The following is a 20,563-nucleotide window of genomic DNA, read 5'->3' on the forward strand; positions in this document are numbered from 1 at the left end:
ATGGATCCGAGGGCCTCCGGAACGGAGCGCCTGCGCTCTGGCCGCGCTGCAGATGAAAATAAAGGCCGGGGATCCGCCTGGACAGCTAGGCCGCAGCTGTATCTCAGGCCTCCGAGATGGTGGAAGGTTCCCACCTGGCTCAAACAGTGTAGGGAGGTGAGTAGGGCACAATAATGTGGGGACTGGGGCACTGTGGCGACGGGAAAGCGGTGGATTAGTAAGGATAATGTCCCAACCGCAGGAGCTGTGGTAGATTGCGTCCTCACTATCCGGCTGCAGGCCACGCCCCCCAGGAGGTGGTTTTAAACCTGCTGCATGACTTCCTTTTTGTGCGCTAGCTGCCTTGGCGGGAGGTATTTTGTGCTGCACTGTGGTATTTGGTGATGCTCAGGAGGTACTTAGAAAGCCAGACAAGCCCTCCAATAGCCTAAAATAAAACTATATATATATGCTACGCGCACACCTTTCTCCAGCACCATTCTCATGCACAGACGATAACAAGTGTTTTATAGGGCTTGAAAATACAATCAATATCAGATTAGTGAGGGTTCGACTCTGCAGTTGTAACACCCCAGACTGATGTTAGCACTTCTGCACCTTGCTACTGTCTATAATGGGCTAACCTGAATGTCATGTTATATATTTATTCCAGGTCCTCCACAATGTGCATTCCTCATCTGTTTGCAACTGTTATGTTCATGAAATATTCACCAGCAGGTGGCAGCAAACACCGTGACTGCAGAGAGACAGTGCAACGTGTATGCATTAAGTTGTCTTGAGAAGTTCAGTCTCCAGAGGTGACAAGGATTCAGTTCACATTACCTACAATGGTGAGCACTGGAGGAGATAAAAATTGTATTGCATTACATATTTTGCTACATATATCTAACATATTTTAGTAAACCTAATTATACTTATATAGGTCTTCTAGGAACTTTATTTTGATGTCCATTAATGTCTGATCTGCAGGAGCTGGCTACTGCAGCGTCACTCCCTTTAAAGTGAGTAGCAGTAGCACTGCAGTAACCAGCTCCATCCAATACAAAATGGATAGAGCTATGCAGGTTCAGCACCGAAGCTACTTGGGAACCAGTGGCGGATCCAGAGCCTGGTCTCGGGAGGGGCACTTCCAGATTATTTTCTGTCCGACGCCACAAAACAATGGTGCTTATAGAACAGACTAGTGTAGCGGTTTACTGTATATTGTGTGGCACAGTGTAGGCTATATGTGTATAACAAACATATTCCACATGAAAACTTACAATTACTTGGCTTGGCCCTTGGGGATCTCGGACGCCACTTCAACACTTTGGCCGGGGGCTCGGCAGAGCTGATGTTTTGTTTTATCCTAATGAGAAAGATTTCATAATAAGGATTTAGAGAAGGAGTAGTGGGGTCGCAGAGCAGGGAGAGGCTGGTGCTGCTACTAGGGGGTCATACCATGGGGGAGTAATAAAGCCCACCATAATCCCCCCCCAATAGAAATAATTCACCTTATAATGCGACAGTGCAAAAAATACCCCCTTGTAATGCCCCCAGTTGAGCTAATGTCCCCATAGTGCCCCCATAATGTGCCAGTATAAAATACCACTATATAGTGCCCCCAGTAAATGCCCCCATAGTGCTCCTCTCCCCCCTTCCTCCTAGTGCTCCCCATAATGTACCAGTATAAAATGCCTCATATATAGTGCCCCAGTAGATGCCCAGTGTCCCCCATAATTAACAAGTATAAAATACCCCTTCTTAGTGCCCCCGTAGATGAACCCCTAGTATTCCTCTCCCTCCTTCCCCATAGTACCCACCATAATATGTCCCAGTATAAAATGCTACTGTACAGAGCCCCCCATATAAAATACCCCTTCTTTGTGGCCTCAGTAGATGCCCCTATAGTGCCCACCAATAATGTGCCAGTAATAAGTGCCCCCAATAATGTGCCAGTAACAAGAGCCCCCCCATGTGCCAGTAACAAGAGCCCCTTTAATGTGCCAGTAAAACTATTGTACATATACAAAAAAAACTTTTTTTTTAATCAGATAATTTTTATTTAACTTTTTGTAAATTACAAAAATACAGAGAAAGAAAATAGTCTGCACAATATACATACAACAGTCAATAAAAATATTACCAAAGCATTACATGATCGGTCATAGAATTAATTCCATGAATACAATATGTATCATCAAGCATATTAGAAGATGTACATGAGATCAAGTAATATTGTTACACAGTATACTTTGTAAAAAACACAATTCCTACCCATTACGGTTTATAAACAAAAGACCGTCCCTCCCTACCCAACTAAAACCCATTCCCCCCTCCCCCCACCCGAGCGATGGAAAGGGACCGACTCCAAAATCGGTTACATTATCAATACTTCAAAAGAATAGCCCTTGGTGTACTTCTCTTATCTGTTTAACAGGCCACTTCACACCCATCTTATGTCTTTCTAATCACCTTCTGACAGCACATATCCAAAGCTAAGCAGAATAAAGGAGATAGAAAGCACAAAGAAACAAGTACTTTGCTACTACCCGCCACATAGCACAATTTGGGAAGGAGGCTAATCCGGGCACTGTATCCTAAATTTCTCCCAAGTTTCCCATATTTTGTTAAACTTAGTTACACATTGTCTTTTAACATATACACCTTTTTCTAAGCGTAGTATATCTAAAAAAAAAACAAAAAAAAAACCACTTATACTTACCACCATGCCAGCGATGCGATGCAGGCCTCTTCCGGCCTGTGTCCCGCACTGTACGGCTCAGGTGGCACAATGACATCATCGCGCCACCTGCGCTGGCCTCTGATAGGCTGCCGGCCTAGTGCCTGCAGCCTATCAGAGGAAGGGACACACCTCTCTTCCCCTGTTGCAGCACAGCCATCTGTATCGCTGTCCTGAGGATGACTGGAGATGAGCGCTTGCACAATGGAAGCACTCATCTCCCTGTGCCCCACCGCCGCCACCTCCCACTTCTGAGCAGCTCGGGGGGGGGGGGGGGGCAATTGCCCTGTATATTATGAGGTAACCATCAGTCACACCAGTAAGTGAATACATCTAAGGCACTTTTTAGTAGTTAATGATTGCATATAATTAGTTAGATTATAATCAAATATCCACATGACAGGTTCCCTTTAATCATATTCATAAAGGTAAATGATAACGGTTGTTTGAGATTTAGAAAATCTTTGTTGCTTTCTTCCAGCCTGTCTCTACATGGTTCTACATGGCGTTTTACCCTAAAGTAGAGATTGGTCCAGTCCTGAACCCATTGGTCATGTTCACCTTTCTACTGTCTTAATAAACTAAAAAAGAGCTCATACATAACTGCTTGCTTTGGACTCCATTGCAGCAGCGCCTCCATTTTAATTGCAATCCTTATACATTTGTCTTGAACACAACATATGCTAATTTAACCTTGTGTTAGCTAACTTCTGACAGTTTCTACATTACAACACTGATCTTCAAGATAAAAGCTGAAGCAGTGCTTAGGAGCAAGATGCCACATGGTTGTGGCTGCAATATTTTGGATGCATCTGCAGCAGGATCTGGAAAATGTGATGGAGCAAATAAATGCATCAAACCTTAGGGAATTCCTAGAGGAAAACCTGCTGCATTCTGTAAGAGGACTAAGGACAACTTGATTGCATTTTATTTTCTTCCAATAAGACAACCTCAACCTAAAAGTGTTACTTTATTACATGGAGAAAAGCCACACAAACCTGGAAAGAAGATACAAACTCCAAACAGAAAATGCCCTGGTTGGGTTTAAAGATATGTAGTACCATTAACTAGTTAGAAAATGAGCCCAATAAACATATATAATTAATTTAAAGGAAACACATTACCTCAAAAATCAGTTTCAGAGTAAGCGTACATCCATGTAGGATAGGTGCCCTGAAATGTAACCATATCTAATTCTCGAATTCTTTTTATTTTTGCACAAATAATGTTTTCAGTGCATGGTAGGAGGGCCTGCTCTGCTTGGTGCACCTGACTTCTCTGACATCATGACCAGCAGTGAAATGTCAAGAATTGTCAGTCAAATAAGAGGGGGAGGCACCTGGCCATATAACTTTTGGAATGCTGTTGCACCAAATGGAGCAACACATCCCAAGGGTTTGAACGATAGCACTATATCTGGCCATAATTTTTGGCATTTTTTTTAGCAATTTTTCCTTCTGCAGGCTCTATCAATAGTTTTCAGTTGTCTCTGAGCTGCTGGGTGGAGATAAACTGCAAAGATGTCTGCCCATAAACTACAAATCTCTTATTCACTCATATAGCCCCCTATAGGACATTACAGAGAAGTACTGAACAATATCGATGTGAATAAAACACTTTCCAAAGTTTTCTATAATTGACTGTACTATTGATTTCTGCAAAGTTGTGAGACATGGCAGTGATCATTTAAATGTTGCTACAGATTGTTATTTATTTCTTTTTTTATTTAGTTTTTTTTAATAACAATTTCCTTTGTTTTGGACAGCAGCTAATGACATATGGGATAAAAGTCCATTTGGGAAACATATCCTCTGGGATGTGGGATATTATTCGGAGACCGGAATCTTGAAACGTGCACCAAGGGAATGTCTCCCCAGCTGAAGGACCTATTTTAAAGAAAGGTAATTTACATAAATTGCATAAGCTGCCTCTTCAAAAATCTCTGTACAGTCTGCTGTATTGGCATAAACACCAGAAGCTGAAATAATTCTATTACTGGGAGAACAGGTAAAGAACACTGAGTTTTCTTTTATATCACAGGTATGGAATATTTCCAATTAGGTTACAGAAAATATTTTTGAAAAACTAAGCAATAATAAAAAATATGAATAAAATATATGATACAAAATATATTCATTCCACATATGATGATTTTTTATTCTAGCATCACTACAATTTAGTCATGACCTACCTTACAGAGCTACAGTGCTTTCCATGATTGCTTTTCTTCCTCGCTGTTAGGGCTCAGGTAAACGAGAGAGTCATGTACATTGAGCCTGTACCGTGGCACACAGAGTATCTACAGCTCCATACTATGGAGCCATATGGTGTGATATGATGACCAGTGGAACATACCATGATTTTTCTTTCTGTTGAATTTAATGTGCCTTTGTATGAGGTCAGAAGCATATGGAGATCAGAAGGTCCCCTAGACTGGGGGTCATATTACAGTATACAGATTGAATATTTCAATTACATCTCTCATCTGTGCTAACTTTCTAACATTCAATGACCATGATGATCATCTACATTTTATCAAGAAGAAAGGGGTTTAAAGTGCATTGCCAAGTTGAACTATTCACCAGCATTTCTCACAGATTCCTGGTTAACCGTGGTTGTAAAATATTAGAAGAAATGACCTGCTTATCCCCCCCCCAAAACAACATCAGTCTTGTCTATAGGCTGTGTCTGATATTGCAGCTTATTTCCATTCACTTAAATGGGGCAGTGTCAGAAGTAATTCAGACAATAGCACTGTTACTGGAACAAGGCAGATCCTATCTTAGATCCCAGGCAACCCCTTTAAGCATCAATAATATATCATGTCTTTTCGGCACTTCTAGCTACATCTGATATGTATGCACAATTGCAACCTTTAGGTTACCGTGACCACAACCTGAAAGTTGGCAGAAATCCAAACCTGTTGAATGTTAGCATGACCACATTCACTATCAATAGCTGCAATTTTAGCTGCACATTAATTGTGAGCTTAAGTCATGAGGCCATAAATTGCTATGTAGTCTTAGCCTTAATATAAGAATTTGGGTTCCATGAATAATATAGCTCCCAAAGAAATGTACAAGCCTATACTCTACCTCTATGAGAAAAACCTGTCTGTCTGCTGCATTCTCCAGTATATGCCCCATCATAGAGGTATTCTCCTATAGAAGTTGAACCAGGATTACTACCTTTTAGGGTAGGGCATCTCATAATCCTTTCCTGTCTTTATGTCTGAATCACCTTTCCTCCGCATACAAAGAATGTCCCTTGGTTGGTTAGAAAGTTCTTGGAATGAATAAAACAAGCCCCAGTTCTTTGTACTGACCATACATGTATCTATACATGTAAATAAGATCAACTCTAAGGCTCTAAAGTGTCTTTTTCCCATGCTGAACAAGCCCAATATTTTAAGTCTTCCATCCCATTTAATACTCTGTTCTCCCATCTCTGAACCTTTTCTAGCTCTCCTATATCCTCGATAGTATGTACAGCCCAAAACTGAATCCCATATTTATGATGTAGTCTTACGAGGGATTTATAAGGGTTTTATTTCTCTTTTTTATCCCCTTAAATCTTATTTGCTTTTGCAGCTGCTGCCTGACAGTGAGTACTGCCGCTTAGTTTACTTGTAACCAGAAGACCCAAGTCCTTTTCTTGTTCTGTGTTCCCTGATTTGATTCCATGTAATGTGTATGCAGCCATGCAATTAGTGTAGCCCAGATGCATTACTTTACAATTCTCAATATTAAAATTCATCCGCCACATTCTTGCCCATGCTGCCAACTTATATAGGTCTTTCTGTAATATTACACAATCAAGCTGGGTTTTACAGTAAGTATCCTCCACAGTTTTGTGTCATCAGCAAAAACTAATCTGTCCACAAGATCACTGATAAAGAGATTACTGGGAATTGGAACTAACTCAGATCCTTGTGGTCAGGGGTGCACCTAGCCTTTCTGCTGCCTGAGGCGAAAGCTGAAACAGCGCCCCCCCCCCCCCTTCCCAATTTCTTAACCTAACCCTTTCCCTTCAGCCCATGGCCCTTTGGCTGCCCCCCTCTTGCCCCTACCTGGTGCTGCCTGAGGCGATCGCTTCACCTGGCCTCATTGGTAGTGCACCCCTGCTTGAGGTCCCCGATGCTGACTTCAGCCATGTTGAGTGTGTACCATTTGCAACGACTATTTGTTTTCTGTCCTGAAACAACTTTTTTCCCCCCATGTGCAAATATTGTCCCATAGGCACTGCATTTGTTACTTCAGCACACGGCTCTTGTATGGCACTGTATCAAAGCCAGATATATAACATCTGATGCATGACCAACAGATTTGTACTTACCTCCTCACAGAAACCCAGCATGTTTCTTATGCACAACCTCTTGCATGAATCCATGCTGGCTATCAGTTATTAATTCATTCACTGTTATATACTTTTGCAGCACATTTCTTAAAATACCTTAAAATATTTGACATACTACAAATGTCAAACTTACCAGTTGGTGGTTACATGGTTCCACCTTTTTACCTTTCTGCAATCCTGTGGCACTGACAATGAGAGTCTAAGAAGATGAGATACAATGGTTTATCAATTACTGAGCGTAATTTCCTCAGTACCCAAGGATGTATGCCATCTGGGCCAGGGGCATTATCAATAGACACAGCTGTACTTCTTGTGTTAAAACAGTGAAATTTGACAGGGACCCTTGATTATTTCCCCTCTCAATGATATTTGGAACTGGCAGTTTACTGATAAACACATATGAAAAATAAGAGTTTAATATCTTGGCCTTCTCCTTGTCCTCTACAATTATATCTTTTAGAGGGTTTTGGGGATTTCTTTTAATGTTGTCAGCAATTTGTTTTTCTGTGGCTAATTTAGCCAACTTTATTTCCTTTTCACATTACCTGTTGAGCTCTTTTGTATACATGAATGCTCTTTCTAAACCATTAGCCTTCAATGTTTTACCGTAAATGCTCTTTTTTTTTGTCTTATTATGTTCAATATATCCAATTTTTAACCACATTGGTTTCCTTTTATTCCTGGACATTTTGTTACCCATGGGTATAAACTTACTACAGGAGTTTTGTAATATCTCTTTGAAATCTTATCTTCAGTGTATTTACCAGAACCTGATCCCAGTCTATAAGGCTAGTTTCACACTAGCAGCAAGGAACTCTGGCAGGCTGTTCCACGCTGCTAGTGCACGCGTGCCCCCGGACTATTGACTATAATGGGGCGGGCCGGAGTTCCGGCGGCTGCACGGCAAACATGCTGAGAGGCGGCCGGAATAGAACTACGACATCCGTAGTTTTATTCCGGCCGCCTCTCGGCGTCTTTACCGTGCTGACGCTGGCACTCCAGCCCGCCCCATTATAGTCAATGGGGCCGGAGCGATAGTCCGAGGGCACACGTGCATTAGCGGCAGCACAGATCCGACAGGCTGTTCATCCGCCGGAACAGCCTGCCAGAGTTCCTTGCTGCTAGTGTGAAACTAGCCTTATAGACTGGGATCAGGTTCTGGTAAATACACTGAAGATAAGATTTCAGAGTTCCTTGCCGCTAGTGTTAAAGTGGCCTAAGACGGAGCTCTTCCCTTAGTCAACTGAAATTGGATTTTCTAAAGTTTTTGTATCATCTTTTTATAGGACCTTATGGAATATTATATTAAAACTCACCATATTATAGTGTATGTTACCTAACTTCTCCTGGACCTGCAAATCCAAAATTGTATCTGGTCTGTTTGACAAGATCAGATCCAATAAATGATCTGCTCTGGTCAGCCTACCAATACTGTCATTCAGCACTTGTAAACTTGGTTTTGTAAACAGAGCCCCCCTATATTTTTTTCTATACTTTCTAAATACGGTATAACTCTCCACATTTGTTACTCAGTGATGACTCTCATCCAACCAGGTTTCTGTTATGCCCACTACATCTTTGCATTCGCCAGCACATGTGTTTTCAAGATCCTAGTTTAAAAGCTCCTCCAGCCATCTAACCATTCTTTCCTACAGCACAACTGCACCCTTCCCATTAAAGTGCAGCCAAACCTTATTGTAGAGCCTACAGAGAAGTTGGCACAGTTCTCCATCATGAACCCAAACCCTTCCTTTATTCACTAACTTCTGAGCCACTTGTCCAACTATCTAAGCTCCCGCCGTCTCTCTAGTGATGCTTGTGGAACTGTTAGTATTTGTGAAAACATTACCTTGGAGGTCCTGGACTTGGGCCTTTCTCCTAGTTCTCTGAAATAACCAATGTGTACCATAACTGCCAGGTCTTTCCCAGCCCCATCCAGCAATCTGTCTATATGATCCACAATATGCCAAAACCAAGCACTCAGAAAACAACACCTCCTGCTTGCTAGGAGCAATGCCCTACTGCAGTGATGCTGGCCCTGGGCTTGCATCTCTAATATCAGTCAAACAGGTATATTTACTAGGGTGTGCCAGCTTAGGACTAGCTTCCCTGGCACTTTTAACCTTCTTCTGTTATCCAGCTAGTGACCTTATCTTGGCCTCCTCCATTTCATTGGCTCCAGCCAGTGTCTGCACAGTGACGTCTATACATCTCTCCAGGTTTGCAATGGCATTGAGTGTTCCAAGCTGCGCATTTAGATCTAAAACTTGGGCTTCCAGATATGCAACATGCTTGCATGTAGTGTAGATGTACCCACCCTCAAATGGCTGTTGACGGCATGCATACATTACAGATATTTTAATGAGGATGTCTTTGGAGTATGGGAGGAAACCGGAGAACCCGGAGGAAACCCACGCAAACACGGGGAGGACATACAAACTCCATGCCGATGTTGTCCTTGGTCAGATCCGAACCTGGGACTAGTGCTACAAGGCACCAGTGGTTTCAAGAGCACATTCTGGCAGTGGCGTCTCTAGCTTTCAAATTTTGGGGGGGCACACTGGGAGCCAGGACAAAAGTAGGGGGGGGCAGCTTTACCAACGATACATTTACACAAGTATCCTTATAAATGCTGCGATACTTTACCCAATACCTAAAACCGCAACAGGGAAGAAAAGTCCTGCTGTCTGTGGTTTAAAAAAAAAAACAATCACTCAGATTTCAACATGTCCTAGCTGCCTGGGCATGCTAGAATTACTCCAATTCCAGCATCTACCGGCTGAGTCAGAGGTAAGTCCTCTTCTCTTTGTCACATGGCATGACCTGATAGTATCGCTATTGGCGAGCACCTGAAGTACTTGTACTCTTTTCTGCAGGGGGGCATCAAGCTCTTATGGGCTAGCCACACTGAAGCTGAGCCTCACCCACTGCCCTTTCACGATACAAGAGTTCGTGTCACAGGGTTTTATCTTGTGTGCTTTGGACTTTCAGCAATGATAAAAAAAAAAAAGTAAAAAAAAAAATATATATATATACATTTGAATAGCGTATCCCTGTTTACAGTATAAGATCAGGGGTTCCTGTCAAAATGATAGGAGTTTCTGCACTTTAATGTGCAAAAGGTGTGCCAACTCTAGATGGGCCTGTGACCATCTGTACTGCAGCATAGTATAACTGTCAGTGTATTATGACAGTTTGCCTGTAAGATCCACTGGCTTCCTGTTGCCATGGCAACCAGCCAGGCTCTGCCACCGATCTCGAGGTGCAATGAGAATGCAGGACGTATGCATACGTCCAGTTGTAAGAACATTGCAGCTGCAAGGACATATGCATACATCCTGAAGCGGGAAGGGGTTAAAGGGTTTTTTCCATCTCATTAAGTTATATATATCCACAGTTTAGGGGATAACAAGCAGATAGGTGGGAGTCTGACTGATGGAACCCCTGCTGATCCTGAGAATGTAGACATGCATAGGGAATGGATGGAGTGGTGGACACGCACTCCAGGCACAATTATGTCGCCATTCTCAGGATTCGTGGGGGGCCCAGTGGTCAGACCCCCATCTGCTGCTTTAGCCTATAGAGCAGTGGTCTCCAAACTGTGGAGCTCCAGATATAAAACTACAACTCCCAGCATGCCTGGACAGCCAACAGGAGTTGTAGTTTTGCAATATCTGGAGCTCCACAATCCACAGTTTGGAGACCACTGCTATAAAGAAAAAGGCAGCAGCTTTAGTGTCTCTAAACCCTGTCCACCAGCTGCACTATGAACTGCAGGAGCCAGCAACAGTTCTTATGACATAGTAGTAAGTCATTTAACTGGATCTTCTTACTGTCACTGCTGCTGGCTCCTGCACTTACTGTCACTGCTGCTGGATCCTGCACTTACTGTCACTGCTGCTCTGTTTGCCTGCTTAATTTCTCACAGATTCCAAGCAGGCAGGCTGGCTCACTCACTGGCTGTCCTCTCCATCTGCGCCTCTGGCTACCAGGCAGCTGGCTCTTTCACACTTCTCTCCCTCTATTACCTTCAGCAGCGGTGCGACAGCCGGTCCCGGCCTCACTTCTTTCTCCCACACTGGCCTGCGGCGGCGGCGCTGACTCTGGGGGCCGGCCCGGCACTGACTGAGGAGGAGGCACTTATGGGGGGGATCTGTGGATGACACTTATGGGGGGATCTGTGGATGACATTGTTATGGGGGGATCTGTGGATGGCACTGTTATGGGGGATCTGTGGATGACACTGTTATGGGGATCTGTGGATGACACTGTTATGGAGGGGGATCTGTGGATGACACTTATGGGGGGAATCTGTGGATGACACTGCTATGGGGGGGATCTGTGGATGACACTTATGGGGGGGATCTGTGGATGACACATACCGTATATAGCATCATATTCTATATGTGTCATCCACAGAACCCCCTTCATAATAGTGTCATCCACAGATCCCCCATAACAATGCCATCCACAGATCCCCCCCCCACCATAACATTGTCATTCTCAGATCCCCCTCCCCATAACAGTGTCATTCTCAGATCCCCCTCCCCGCTGCTCACAGGAGTGTACATTTGACATTTCTAAACTGTAATCTATATCCTGCAGTAACTTTAACTTTAAATCAGCAGCCGCTCATCTCTACTAGTACCTTACACTCAGCTAGCTTTGGTAACAGGGCCAGGCTACAGCCTACAGGCAGTGCGCGGGCGGCGCTCACAGTGACGTCACGCGCCTGCGCCGCCTAGTGGGAAGAGCAGGCGCGCCGCCCGCACTGCCTGTTAGTGTTACCGAGCGAGCCCATGTTTATACAAACATAGTAGTATATGAAAAATTGTTCTGAACAAGTAAAAAAAGTCTCCCTTTTTGGGGAGCAGCTGTACAGTACAAAACATGTGTGGCCTAGTAGGGATAGTAGCGACAGTAGTAGCTGTATCAGGAGTAGCAGCACGGTATGAAACCTGACGGACAAGGCAGGAGATGTACGGCTGTGTAGGGGTATTAGTAGTGGCAGTAGTACCCGAGGTAGCAGTAGCACAATATAATTCTTGTACCAGGTTTTTTGAAAAACAAAAAAGGTGCAACTGCACAACATCTGCGGCCAATATACGCACTAGTGGCGATGCTGGAAAATAGATTTATTGTACACAATAATTGTAGATGCTTTGCAACAGGATTTTGGGAAAAAAGGTCAAATTGGACAACCTCTGTGGCCCCAATATACGCTGCTGGTGAAGCTGAAAATACAGTATGTTCATTGTACACCTTAATATTGAAGAAACTTTGCAACAGGTTTTGGAAAAAAGGTACAATTACACAGTATTATTAATTGGGCTGCTAACTGGCTCCTGTACATAAAAAAGGAGAGCTGTATCGTTACAGATCGCAACAGTCTGAATCCATTTGAGCAGCTCAAGCCTTGTAACACATAGATAAACTAACGGCCCCTACTCCGTCCCTAGTGATAAAACCTGTCAAGCAATTAAATCTGCCTAACTACATGTATCTTCCCAGTCCTTAACACAGTCTCTGTAAGACTGGCTGTCTTGTGTGTCTAATTAATGTGTCTGTGACAGACACGTCCTATCAGTGGCTTGGGACCTTACATAGTGCCTAATACACAAGTCAATATCATCCATCCTGATTGGTTTTCGGGACAATCTCAAGACATTAACAGCAAGTTCACTGCCCAGGGCCCCACCCAGGTTCTTGTGATCCTCCATCTTTATCTTCCTTGCCCTGTTTCACTTGCAAGTGTACTGAATTTGGTATGTAAAATGGTGTGTGCCGTTTTGTGCCATTCACCCAAATCAAATCACCAAAACCTCATCTTTGTAAGTAGAATTTTTGTGAAATTCGTAATGAATGTAATTAATTTAGAATCAATTCACTTATCTGTAGTCCTAACTGAAAAGACATGTATGATTGACATTTACAGGATAAACTTTACAATAAAAATTATAATTTTCTGTTTTGACATTTTAGAAAGATCAGAAGGAGAAGATGAATGCCAGTCAAGACCAGAAGGTGGAGGAGTTCACTCTCCTTGGATTGGACACTGTCCCTAAACTGAGTATTGTCCTGTTCATTCTCCTGCTCATCATCTACCTTCTTATAATGCTCGGCAATCTTCTCATCATGGTAACCGTGTATTTTGAGTCCCGTCTTCATTCAGCCATGTATTATTTCCTCAGCAAGTTATCTTTGGTAGACCTGTGCTACGCCTCTGTGACTGTCCCCAAAATGCTGGTTGACTTCCTATCAAATAAAAACACAGTCTCCCTAAGTGGATGTATCACTCAGCTCTTCTTCTTACACTTCTTTGCAGGAACAGAGTGCATCCTACTTACCGTCATGGCATATGACCGCTATGTCGCCATATGCAATCCGCTACGCTATTCTAGTATTATGAACAGGACTGTGTGTTACTGGCTGGAAGCTGTGTGCTGGGCCATAAGCTTTTTCCACTCCATCATCCAGATAATATTAACCTGTCAACTAAAGTTCTGTGGCCCAAACAGAATCGACCATTTCTTCTGTGACATCCATCCCTTGTCTGTATTATCCTGCTCCGATATCTTCATCATTGAGATTGTATTTGTGGCAAACAGCGGCCTGATATCTGCACTTTGCTTTATTGTCTTGCTTATTTCCTACATGGGGATTATCCGCACCATAGTGAACACCAGATCTGATAAAGGGACAGGCAAGGCCTTTTCCACGTGCGCCTCTCATCTCATTGTGGTCACCCTCTTCTTTGGACCTTGCGTTTTCATCTACTTGAGGCCCTCAGTGTCTTATGCCGCTGATAAAATGGTGTCAATATTTTATACAGTGCTGACACCCTTATTAAATCCAATTATATATACTCTGAGGAACAAGGAGGTAAAAGCCGCCATCAGGTCATTTTTGGGGAAGAAACTGTTCCGTAGAAATTAAATAGGTCTATAAAAATTTCTTGTTGTTTGGTAAATCACGACAACCATTTCAATTACAATTACCTATGTGTCTACTTCAGCATGGTACTGGTCTTCCCAACAGTTTTGACTGTCAAAAAAGTACAATGGTGGCGTAACTTTACGCTGCAAATTTGCCAAAAATCTGCATGATTTATGTGTTTTTGCCATGGACTTGCTGCGGGTTTCACATTTTGCATTGCATATGGTGAAATCTACATAAAATCCCTATTAAAATCAGAAGTAAGATATGAACATTCAGTGGCGGTTGGTCTCTGGTATATAACGACATCATGTGTGAATTCAACCAAATCTGAAATTAGTTGGGGGGAAGATAGGGATTGATGGGGATCTGACTGCTGGAACATCACCTGATCACTAGACAAGGAGGAGTTTGAATGGAGTGATGGTCGAGCATGCACACAGGTTGCAGCTTCTAAGACTATGGGACTGACCAGAGGTGTATCTAGAGGCTCATGGGCCCTGTTGCAAGAGTTCAGCTTGGGCCCCCCCTTCCCTCAGTGCTTTGTGGCAAGGGGCAGCGGAGCACATAGCCTTCCTGCTGCCTGAGATAAAAACTGAAACAGCATCCACCCCTATAAAAATTCTTGACCTAACCCCTAGGGCTGCAACGAGTACTCAATTAAATAGAGTAATTAGACACAAAAAAATCCTTGAAGCAAATTTTTTGCATCGAGGACTCGTTTGTGTCATGCGGCCACGGAGCAGGAGTGAAGAGCTTGCTATTACTCCCGCTCTGTGGTCTTCCGTTGGCCTGAAATGCACTCAGAATACTCCACAGCATGTCCATGGTCCCGCGCTGCACTGACCTCCTGATGTACTCACGCCGTGACCTGACGCGCTGTGTAACGTCAGGCCCAGAGCAGTGCGGAACGATGGAGTGTCAGTGGCTCCCCTGATGGAAACGCAGGTTGGTGACACTGATGGCACTGCGGTGGGGGAGTGTTGATGGCACTTGGGGGGGAAGTTGATGGCACTGGGGGGAAGCTGATGGCACTGGGGGATAGTGGAGCTGATGGCACTGGGGGAACGGAGTTGATGGAACTGGGGGGAACTGATGCACTTGGGCTGATCGCACAGGGGGGAACGAAGGGTGTTGGGGTCTGATGAGTTTTTATAAAGAAAAACAGTCTATTAATTCATTTTATCTTATTAGAGTACTCGATTAATCATAAAAATAATCGGTAGAATACTTGATTGCTAAAATAATTGTTAGCTGCAGCCCTACTAACCCCTTCCCTCCAGACAGAGGACTAACTTGAACAGTCTGGGCCCCAGTGCAAAATCGATAACAGAGCCCTCCTAGCATGCACTTTCCATAATACTGGTGTTTTCTTATGCGGCTCAAGGGTCTTTGACCCCCTGACAAAAATAGCAGAGTGCTGAGGTGCATCTTTGAGATCTCCCATTCCAGTGCTCAGCAGGGGTCGGATCCCCCTCTTCCAAATCTAACATTTATCACCTATCTCCTGTGGATAAGTGATAAATGTTTTAACCCATTCAGCACCAGCACCGTACATGTATAGCGCTGGCTACTGTGGCTTAAATACCAGTGCTGTAAGGCCCCTTGCAGACAAGCGTGTCCGGATTAGGTCCGGATGCGTTGCGTCTGCGATCAGGTAAAATCGCGCAATTGCGTTGCGTTGCTCAGTTTTTTCCGCGCGAGTGCAATACGTTTTTCATGCATGTGAGAAAAAACTGATTGTGATAACCAGACCGAACACGGACTTCTTCACAGAAGTTCGGGCTTGGGATCGGTGTTCTGTAGATTTTATTATTTTCCCTTATAACATGGTTATAAAGGAAAATAATAGCATTCTTGATTTTAAAAAAACTTTTTTAACCCCTCATGCCACATTTTAGTAAGCATTCTGTATTAAGAATGCTATTATTTTCCCTTATATATAATACAGTAAATTGACTTTAATCAATTTACTAACATCATCTCCTAACAACTATGCATGAAAATCGCATTGCATCCGCACTATGGGGCCTGCGTTGCGTGAAAATCACAGCTCATCTGCACAGCCCCATTGAAGTGGTCCAGATGCAGTGCGGGTGCAATGCGTTCACGTCATGCATTGCACCAGCGCGGACTTCTCGCCCATGTGAAAGGGGCCTAATACTACGCCGCGCTGATCGGGCGGGTGCAGGAGCTGTGCCCGCCCAATCAGCTGCAGGGGTCCGGCAGTGACTGATAGTCGGACCCCTGCTGTATGCGCCGGCATCGGTGAAAACACTGATGCCGGCGCATTAACCCCAAATGTGTTGCGGTCAGCGCTGACCGCAGCACTTGCGGAGAGGAAGAGAACACCCATCGGGTCCTCACGCTGCTGTGACGGGGACCCGATGGCTTGGACGGCAGCCCGATGCCTTCCTTAGGCACCGTGGCTTCCTTTCGTGTCAGCCTGTGATATCCAGCCCCCTGGATCTCACAGGCAAGCAGGCTGAAGTGTATTACACTGTGTAATACACTTATAGCCAATGCATTACAATACAGAAGTATTGTAATGCATTGTACAGGGAATCAGACCCCCAAAAGTTGATGTCCCAGAGTGGGACAAAAAATAAAGTGAGAAAAAAAAGTAAAAAAATAAAATTTTGCAAAAAATTTAAAGTTTCAAGTAAAAAGAAAAGCTGCCTTTTCCCAAAATAAAGTAATTTTTTTTATAAAAAATAGGGGAAAAAAGAAAAGTAGACATATTAGGTATTGTTGCATTTGTATCGACCGGCTCTATAAAAATATCACATGATCCGCCATGTGAACGCCGTTAAAAAAAAAAAAACTGTGCCAAAAAAGGCATATTCTGGACACCAACTTATGCGGTGCTTTTTTCCTGTTACTCCTTGTGAAAATAAAAAAATTGGGGCTAAAGCAACATTTTGTTGGAAGAAATTAAACTTTTCATTTTCACAGTCAAGTGTTTCCAAATTCCGTAAAATGGTCAAAGTGCTCAGTACCCCCCTAATATATTCTGTATGGGGTGTAGTTTCCAAAATGGGGTCACTTTTGGAAGGTTTCCACTGTATGGGGTAACGTCAGGGTCTCTTCAAATACAAAATGGTGCCTAAAAAACAATCTAGCAAAATCTGCCTCCAAAATCCATATGGCGCTGCTTTCCTTCTGACCACTGCCACGTGCTCATAGAGTAGTTTACCGCCACATATGGGGTATTTCTATAAACTGCTGAATCAGAGTAATATATTTTGAGGTTTATTTTGCTGTTAACCCTTGCTGTGTTGCAAAAAAAAATTGATTAACATAAAAAATCTGCCAAAAAAGTGACATTTTGAAATTTCACCTCCATTTTCCTTTAATTCTTGTGGAACATCTCAAGGGTTACACAGTATATAACATCAGTTTTGAATAATTTGAGGGGTTTAGTTTCTAAAATGGGGTCATTTATGTTTTTTTCCATTATGTAAGCCCCTAAAAATCACTTTATAACTGAATTGGTGCTTAAAAAAATGGTTTTGGAAATTTTGGTGAAAATTTAAAACATTGCTTCTAAAATTCAAAGCCTTCTAATGTCCTAACAAAATATAAAATGACATTTACAAAATGATGCCAACATAAAGCAGACATATGGGGAATGTTGATTGATAACTATTTTATGAGGTATTACTATCTGTCTTAAAAGTAGAGAAATTCAAATTTATAAAATTGTGAATTTTTCAAAAATTTTTGTACATTTTGGATTATTTTATAAATAACGGTGAAATATATTGACTCAAATTTATCACTGTCATGAAGTACAATGTGTCACGAGAAAACAATCTCAGAATGGCTTGCATAAGTAGAATCGTTCCAAAATTATTACCATATAAGGCTGGGTTCACACGGGCGTTGCAGGAAAATGCGCGGGTGCGTTACGGGAACACCCGCGATTTTTCCGTGCAAGTGCAAAACATTGTAATGCGTTTTGAACTCGCGTGAGAAAAATCGCGCATGTTTGGTACCCAAACCCGAACTTCTTTACAGAAGTTCGAGTCTGGGATCAATGTTCTGTAGATTGTATTATTTCCCCTTATAACATAGTTATAAGGGAAAATAATAGCATTCTGAATACAGAATGCATAGTAAACTAGCGCTGGAGGTTTTTTTTTTTTTTAACTCACCTTAGTCCACTTGGTCACAGCCCGGAATCTCCTTCTGTCTCCTTTGTTGAATAGGACCTGTGGTGAGCATTAATTACAGGAACAGGACCTTTGATGACGTCACTCCGGTCATCACATGGTACGTCACCATGGTAAAAGATCATGTGACGTACCATGTGATGACCGGAGTGACATCATCAAAGGTCCTGTAATTAATGCTCACCACAGGTCCTATTGAACAAAGGAGACACAAGGAGATGCCGGGCCGCGATCAAGTGGACTAAGGTGAGTTAAATTATTTATTTATTTTTAACCCCTCCAGCGCTATTTTACTATGCATTCTGTATTCAGAATGCTATTATTTTCCCTTATAACCATGTTATAAGGGAAAATAATAATGATCGGGTCTCCATCCCGATCGTCTCTTAGCAACCGTGCGTGAAAATCGTACCGCATCCGCACTTGCTTGTGGATGCTTGCGATTTTCACGCAACCCCATTCACTTCTATGCGGCAAGTCCTGCGTTACAAACGCAGAATATAGGGCATGCTGCAATTTTAACGCATTGCAGAAGTGATGCGTGAAAAAAAACGCTCATGTACACAGCCCCATTGAAATGAATAGTGCCGGATCAGTGCGGGTGCAATACGTTCACCTACCGCATTGCACCCGCGCGGAAATCTCGCCCGTGTGAACTCAGCCTAAAGGCCTCGTTCACACTTCAGTGTTTGGTCAGTGATTTCCATCAGTGATTTGTGAGCCAAAACTAGGTGCAACTCTAAACACAGAACAGGAGCAGATCTTTCCCTTCTACCTCATGTCTGTGGAGGCTCCACTTCTGGTTTTGGCTCACAAATCACTGATGGAAATCACTGACCAAACACTGAAGTGTGAACGAGGCCAAAGTGACGCATGTCAAATTTGCAAAAATCTGCCTGGGATTTAAGATGAAAGTGACTCGGTAGTGAAAGGATTAATGGCGTTGAAAATTTTCATTTATGCAATTTTCAACTATAAAGGTACGATCACACGGCACAGTCGTTTGTCATTTGTGGGGTGGCCGGCTGCGGCCAAGACCCGCATGGCCAATTATATCACAGTTGCCTGTTCTTTAACTAATGAAGACAGCACTGTATAGCCAGTCTTCAATGTTAATGGCGACGCAGTGACCATTAAAAATGAAGACCGGCTATGCACTGCGGTCTTCATTAGTAAAATAACAGGCAGCTGGCCGTCCCCTGAACGGCTCATGACTGTACCCTGTGGTTGCACCCTAAGAAAATAAGTTAGGTAGGATCAAAAATAAACAGAAATTTTCTATTTTATATTTTTTTACTTATAATTTTTCAAGCAGATTTTTGTGAAATTGTTGCACTTAGCTCTTTCAGGAACAAAGATCATCAATGACCTGGCTTGATTTTGAACTTGTATATGCATTCCTTTACATGGTTATAACTTTTGAAGTGCTTTGCATAGCTTAACCAGTTTCAAATGATATGCCGCATTACTACATACAGTAGGTAATGTACACTGCCTGTCCAAAAAAAAGTTGCCACCAAAAAAAAGCCTTTAGCTTTGATTATATATAGCACGCATTCGCTGTGGCATTGTTTCAATAGGCTTCTGCAATGTCACAAGATTTATTTCCATCCAGTGTTGCTTTAATGATGGTAGAGTCTGACTGTTGCGCAAAGCCTTCTCCAGCATATTCCAAAGATTCCCAATGGGGTTAAGGTCTGGACTCTGTGGTGGCCAATCCATGTGTGAAAATAATGTCTCATGCTCCCTGAACCACTCTTTCACAATTTGAGGCCGATGAATCCTGGCATTGTCATCTTCGAATATGCCCGTGCCATCAGGGAAGAACAAATCCATTGATGGAATAACCTGGTCATTGAGTATGTTCAGGTAGTCGCTGACCTCATTCTTGGAGCACATACTGTTGCTGAACCTAGACCTGACCAACTGCAGCAACCCCAGATCATAGCACTGCCCCCACAGGCTGGTACAGTAGGCACTAGGCATGATGGGTGTATTACTTCACCTGCCTCTCTTCTTACCCCGATACACCCATCACTCTGGAACAGGGTAAATCTGGACTCATCAGACCACATGACCTTCTTCCATTGCTCCAAAGTCCAATCTTTATGCTCCCTAGCAAATTGAAGCTTTTTTTTCTGGTTTGCCTCACTGATTAGTGGTTTTCTTACGGCTACACAGCTGTTCAGTCCCAATCCCTTGAGTTCCCTTCGCATTGTGCATGTGGAAATGCTCTTACTTTCACTATTAAACATAGCCCTGAGTCCTACTGTTGTTTTTCTTCGATTTGATTTCACCAAACGTTTAAGTGATCGCCGATCACGATCATTCAGGATTTTTTTCCCGCCACATTTCTTCCTCGAATACGATGGGT

The 20,563-nt window shown here is 43.0% G+C and overlaps 1 protein-coding gene across 1 annotated transcript; it reads left to right on the top strand.

The window, feature by feature from the left end:
• Positions 1-13,105: 13,105 nt before the first annotated feature.
• Positions 13,106-14,014, top strand: LOC122926799 (olfactory receptor 4Q3-like). Its single transcript, XM_044278288.1, has one exon. The coding sequence runs from the start codon at positions 13,193-13,195 to the stop codon at positions 14,012-14,014; it is 822 nt and encodes a 273-aa protein (XP_044134223.1). The 5' UTR covers positions 13,106-13,192.
• The last annotated feature ends 6,549 nt before the right edge of the window (positions 14,015-20,563 follow it).

Source organism: Bufo gargarizans, chromosome 2 (genome assembly GCF_014858855.1).
Source record: "Bufo gargarizans isolate SCDJY-AF-19 chromosome 2, ASM1485885v1, whole genome shotgun sequence".
Taxonomy (NCBI): domain Eukaryota; kingdom Metazoa; phylum Chordata; class Amphibia; order Anura; family Bufonidae; genus Bufo; species Bufo gargarizans.

Coding starts and splice junctions, on each gene's coding strand:
- LOC122926799 (XM_044278288.1), top strand. CDS start 13,193: ATGCTCGGCAATCTTCTCATCATGGTAACCGTGTATTTTGAGTCCCGT.